The sequence below is a fragment of the Octopus bimaculoides genome, chromosome 5 (genome assembly GCF_001194135.2).
Source record: "Octopus bimaculoides isolate UCB-OBI-ISO-001 chromosome 5, ASM119413v2, whole genome shotgun sequence".
Taxonomy (NCBI): Eukaryota; Metazoa; Mollusca; class Cephalopoda; order Octopoda; family Octopodidae; genus Octopus; species Octopus bimaculoides.
In genome coordinates, this window is record NC_068985.1 from 54,493,840 (window position 1) to 54,499,926 (window position 6,087).

The 6,087-nt window shown below is 35.5% G+C and overlaps 1 protein-coding gene across 4 annotated transcripts in view; it reads left to right on the top strand.

Moving 5' to 3' along the window:
- Window positions 1-6,087, top strand: part of LOC106872525 (glucose-6-phosphate exchanger SLC37A2) — a 92,321-nt gene that overhangs the window by 54,009 nt on the left and 32,225 nt on the right. For 3 of the 4 annotated variants that reach the window (XM_014919546.2, XM_014919543.2, XM_052968393.1), the window contains 2 exons: window positions 1,837-1,875; window positions 4,324-4,392. In XM_014919546.2, coding sequence (XP_014775032.2) covers window positions 1,837-1,875; window positions 4,324-4,392 — 108 coding nt within the window. The remainder of the gene's footprint in view (window positions 1-1,836; window positions 1,876-4,323; window positions 4,393-6,087) is intronic. The other variant, XM_014919544.2, reaches the window with a different exon arrangement.

Here is a 6,087-nt window from a genome sequence, read left to right on the forward strand (position 1 = left end):
ATATATATATATATATATATATATACACAAGCAGACTGCCCTGGCATTGCCCAGGTTACTGCTGTTCTTATTCAGATTAGTAAACAATACTTATAAAGATATATTCTCATAATTATTTCAAAATATCTATATTTTATTTAAAAATATCCAAATTGTAATGATAATAGAATTTCAAACTGGAAATCTGTCGATGTTGAAACAGCTCAGGGTAAACAATATTCATTGTGTAATTTTTTTGTTGGTGTCAAGACGAATAAATTGTTGCTGCTTCCAACTCACAAGCAGACAGCATAGAGTTGGCCATGGAACTTGAATGTAGTAGAGAGATCAAGTCCAACTATCTTATGGGATTGACCCTGAGATTTGTTCATTGAAATACTAAAACTTAGTTTGACTGGAAACTGAAGTTTCTTAACTTCAAATGGAACATCTGTAGGTATGAGAGGAAATTTTGGAATAAAGATATTTTCTCCTTTGTGACTACCTGTTATGATTGTTGCCTGTAGGACGCTTTACCATTATAGTCATACAGAGGCAGAACAATATTATATGTAGATTCCATTCCATAGTTAAGATTGTATAACAGCTCTCAAGGTAGAAAAGGTCACAAGTGTATATCTAGGACTACAGCTTTCAGTAATGTTATTTCCTAAGACTGCACATTCAATGCTACCTATATGGACTTTTGTACCATCTGAACAAAATACAATTTCAAACTGAATTATATATTTCATGATTCTCTATAAACTTCCAACCATCTTACAGTTTTCAAAATAAGTGTGGAATTTCCAAGGGTACTGCCAGTTGGAATTAGTAATAAAATATTATTATTATTTGGCATTAGGAAGGACATCCAGCCAAAGCTGACATAGGAGTTTGATGCAGCCCTGTAGCTCACCAGATCCTGTCAAACTGTCCAACCCATGCCAGCATGGAAAATAGATTCTAAATTATTATAGTTATTATTATTAAGGCGGGAAGCTGGCAGAATCATTAGTATGCCAGGCAAAATGCTTAATGGCATTTCATACATTTTCATGTCATGAGTTCAAATTCTGCCATGGTTGACTTTGCCTTTTATCCTTTTGGGGTTGATAAAATAAGTACCAGTTGAGTACTGGGGTAAGTGCAATCAACTTACCCTTTCCCCAAATTTGCTGGCTTTGTGCCAAAATTTGAAATTATTATTATTATTATTATTATCATTATTATCATCATCATTTTCTTCTTCCTTCAATTTTGTTTTCATTTCTTACTGTCTTCCTGACACCTTAGATAAAGGAAAAGTTATGCAAGAATAAAAATGATTTACATGGAAAGTTATCATTCTCACAGCAACAATGTTCTTTTCAATACGTGTGACATACCAGTTAAAAGAGTCTTTTGCACTTTTTCTAAGGATCATTCTTGAATAACTTTTCATTCCTTTTTTGATAATTCCTAGTTCTCCCACAATCACGAGTGTTGTAACTGCTTTGAGATGCCAAATGTTTTCAATTTCTGAGCTTATCAAAATCTTTGCTGCAATATTATGATCAAAAGGTTTACTCATGTTAATAAATAAATAGACTTTATTATTTTGTCTTTTACAACAATATCTGGTTTATTAGCTTTGATGATTCTGTCTATGTACAAGAAAGCCCCAAAGAATTGTTACATCTATTTCCTCATTTACAGCTTCAGGTTGATGCTTATACCACTTTTAATTTTATAACACTGACATATTAACCAGTGTAGATATTGGCTAGCTCTGTCAATCATTATCATACATAAAAGAAATTGTCATTATCTAAATATTAGAAATTATTATTATTATTGTCCTTGTTATTATTTTAGAAATCCAAAAACAAATATATTCAGTCTTCAGAAACAGAGGTATGTATATAATCCATTATTTATTCTGAAATCATTATGTTGTATAGCATGAGCCTATTTACTGTGCTTTACCTTACTAACAACATACAATGAATAATAATACTAATCCCACTACTACTACTACTACTACCTCCACTACTACTACTAATAATAATTTCTTTATTAACCACTAAGAGCTAACAAAAACACTGAGGAAGGTACAGGATGATGTAGTGGGAGATAACAAAGTAGTGTGTAAGAAGTAAAATAACAAACAAAGCACACTTCCAAGAGCTACTTGTGGAAACCCAACAAAACCAGGGTCACACTGATCGTTAAGGCAGGCGTCTTGTCTCGGCTGTCATTCTGGCCACCCTGTCTCTATAAGGGTATAAATAGCTATTAGTGGAAGGTATGAAACAGGATCACCAGACATAAATGTGGTGGTTGTCAGCAAAACCAGAATCTCTGATGCATGAGCCTTTGTGCCCATTTTCAGCAATTATGAAGTGTACATATCTCCAAGTTGATTGGGAGAAGTTATGGGGTTGTTTTGAAAAGCTTTGGATCTAGAAAATTTCTCTAGCACCACCAACTTACTCTCTGAGCCCAGGAAACTAGTCCATGTCGCTAGTTCCAAAGTTTTTGAAAATAGCTCCATAACTTCACCCAACCAACTCGAAGATATGTACATTTCATTGCTGCTGAAAATGGACACCAAGCCTAATGTGTCAGAGATTCGGTTTTGCTTATGGCCACCACATCTATGTCTGGTGACCTTGTTCCAATCTGACCCCAAGCTACATACATTCACACTGCCTTTCCTGAATAAGGTCATGTTGGATAAAAGAAGCTAAGTGAGAAGTATCATTTACTTTAAACATCTAGAAAGACAGACAATCTATCTTTTTGGTTAGTTGTGGGTGTTCACACTCATAAATTTTTAAATATCCTTTTTTTTATTATCCTTGTAAATCTTTGATTTTGTAGAGATATTTAGTTTTAGTTTCTTGTGTTGTATTTTTAATTTTTGTTTTGGGAGTTTATTTGTGGTTGTGATGTAGTCATTTTGTGTTATGTTTTTGTGTTAATGTATATGAGTCATTCGTTATCATTTGTGTCTCTGGTCGTGTAGTTTAATGATGTTTCTTTGTTGGCTTTGTAGTTGTTTTCAAATGTAGGTGAGTAGTTCATATTTGTTATGTTAATTGCAGTGTTGATGTTGTTTGTGTACTGGTGGAGTTGGTATTGGTAATCTCTTCAAATTTCCCAGCTTTTATGGGGGAAGATCTGTTTCTTTTTTTTTTTTCTTTTGTCTCCTTCTTCCCAAAGACAATTCTTCATTGTTTCTCTTTGTTGCCTCCATTGTACAACATATCTGACTGATTTGGAGAAGAGAAGGATATACCTTGTGGTGTTGTGTTGTGGGGTTGGAAGATTCTATTGCTCCTATTGTTATAGTCTGTTGCCACTGTTTTTTTTTTTTTTACTGGTGTTGGTATATGTGTATCTGTGGTTGTTGTTGCAGTCACAGCTCTAGTGGTTGGACATTGTTGTTGATGCTGTTACTGCTACTTGTATTGATATTGTTGTTATGGCAATGGCATAAGTCAATAAAATATAGTACCAGTCAACTACTGGGATTGATTTAGTTGTCTAATTCCTCCCCAAATTTGCAACCATAGGCTTGACTTGTGTGGCAAGAAGTTCACTTCCCAACCACATGGTTTCAAGTTCAATCGCATTGTGTGGCATCTTGGACAAGCTTCTGGCTGATCAAAATTCTGATGGATTTGTTTGATGCGTGTGTATGTGTGTGTATGTGTGTGTGTTTTATTGTCTCCATGTTTCAACATTGCATGATAGTTGTAAGCGGATGTCACAATCATATTAGCAGTGTCCTTCGTTTCCAATCTTCTGTGAAAGCATGACTGGTCATTGAGAAATATTACCTCACTTAGAAACAGGTGAAGGCACCCAGCCATAGAAAATCTGCCTCAACAAATCCCATCCATTTCATGCAAGCATGGAAAAGTGGACATTAAAATGATGATTATGATGAATCATTGTTAGAATTTATTATCAATGTTGAAATATTTGGTAAATCATTTTTTTAAACAAACTGTAATTTTTTAAAACAACTGTCAAGTATATCACTTATCACCAGTAACAATACAAGGATCCCTTTTGCCAAGCTACTGAGTTATTGGATCATAAACAAACAAGTTCTGGTTAACAAACAGTGATGAGGTAACAAACACAAACACATGATGAGCCTCCTCACATTTTCCATCTTCCAAATTCAGTTACAAAGCATTGGTCAGCCTGGGACTGTAGCAGAAGACACTTGCCCAAGATGCCACTCAGTGAGACCAAACACAAGACCATGTGGTTTATGAAATGAATTCTTAAGAGGCATCTTGTTTATATATAATGAAATAAAGTTTCTCTTTTTCTTCTCCATTGTAGCCTTTGGTGGAAACAGAAGAGATATCCAGTGGCAAGGCCATTAGTTTTTTGAAAGCCTTGAAGATTCCTGTGAGTAATTTTAGTTTTCTACTTGAAACTCTTGATGTGTCTGTGTATGAGAAAGAGAAACAAGACGTTTTAATGTCACTGTTGTAATGATGATGATGATTCTTTCTCCTCCTCCTCCTCCATTAACCCAGGCTTAGTGAAAATTAGGTGCAACAGAGGTAATGTATTTCAACAGAAATATGGAAATGAAAGGATTAATGTAAGTTATATTTGTGGAGTATTAAGATAAAATCTTAAAAGTAATAATTATAAATTATTGATGACAGTGGATTGGCAGTTTTTTTCCTTTTTTTCGATTGGTTGGGTCTTTTTTTCATGATATAATCAGTAGGAGAAAGGTAGTACCCATGATACTATTAATGACTTCTGAGACTGGCAGTTGGAAAAGAAGCAGTTTAACTCACAATGGAGACCTGCTTTAAAATGGTAGTGCATTCAACCAAATACCTTACAGAATTTAGTTTACATTTGTTTACAAATTTCAATACATTTTGACACAACCAATTTTAAACTGCCATCTTAGCACCACTGGTTCAATATAAAACCCATTCAGTGTTAGATGTTTTGGTATAGACAAAATGTTTTCATTCTCCTTAACAACTAACTGGTTTAGACAGTTGCACACTCAAGTGGATGGAACTTGTGAAAAAGGACCCCAGGAAGACATGGAATGAAGTATTGAAGGCCAATTTCAAATCACTAAGCCTTACAAGATATCTAGTGCATTGCTGTACTCAAGAAGACCTATCTGCCACAGTAGATTGATACCAGTGATGGTGCCACATAAAAAGCACTCCAGCTGGTGCCGTGTTAAAAACACTGATGCTGGTAACACATAAAAAGCACCCAGTACACTCAGTGAAGTGATTGGTGTTAGAAGGGCATCCAGCCATAGAAACCGTGATAATACAAACAATGGAGTCTGGTGCAGCCCACTGGCCACACCAGCTCCAGTCAAACCATCCAACCCATGCCAACATGGAAGGACATTAAATGATGATGATGATTAGGTGCATCTTCTTAAGCTTCTTAACTGTAGTTAAGCTTGCTTCTCAACCATGAGTTTTTAGACTCAGTCCCACAGCATGACAAGTGTCTTCTATAGCCCCAGCCTGACCAAAGCCTTGTGTGTAGATTTGGTAAACAGAGAAGAAAGAAACTGAAGAAGCATGTTTATACACATGTGTGTGTGAGGTCTTTCTTGAATGCTACTGGTAACATATAACCCAGTACAACTGGCATCTAAACTGGCAACACCACCAAGCCTGTTTAGCATGTAGGGTAGTTTTTGCACACCCTACAGAATGACAAACAAGACTCATCAAAAGGCAGATGATCTCTGAAGAGTCAATAGCCATCTGATTACATGATGTGTATATATTTGTGATGACTTAGAAATATTTGGTTTGGTATCCAAGTGTGCATTTAGCCTACCAGGATCAGTTGGATTCTAAGCTGTGGTGAAGTTAACTAACCCAGGAGATGGAGAACTCTAATAGAAAAGCCTGAGGTATGACGTTCATTGTGTTTGTGGCGAACACTTGCACCAATCTTCCGCTATCAGTATTACCAAAAAGTGTAGCTGATCCTACACAATCCTTCACCACTTAAAACAAATTTCCTGTGTAAGTAGTCTAACAGCTAGGCTATTGGATCTTCATACATCAAGATCAATGGGATTTTATATAAATATAT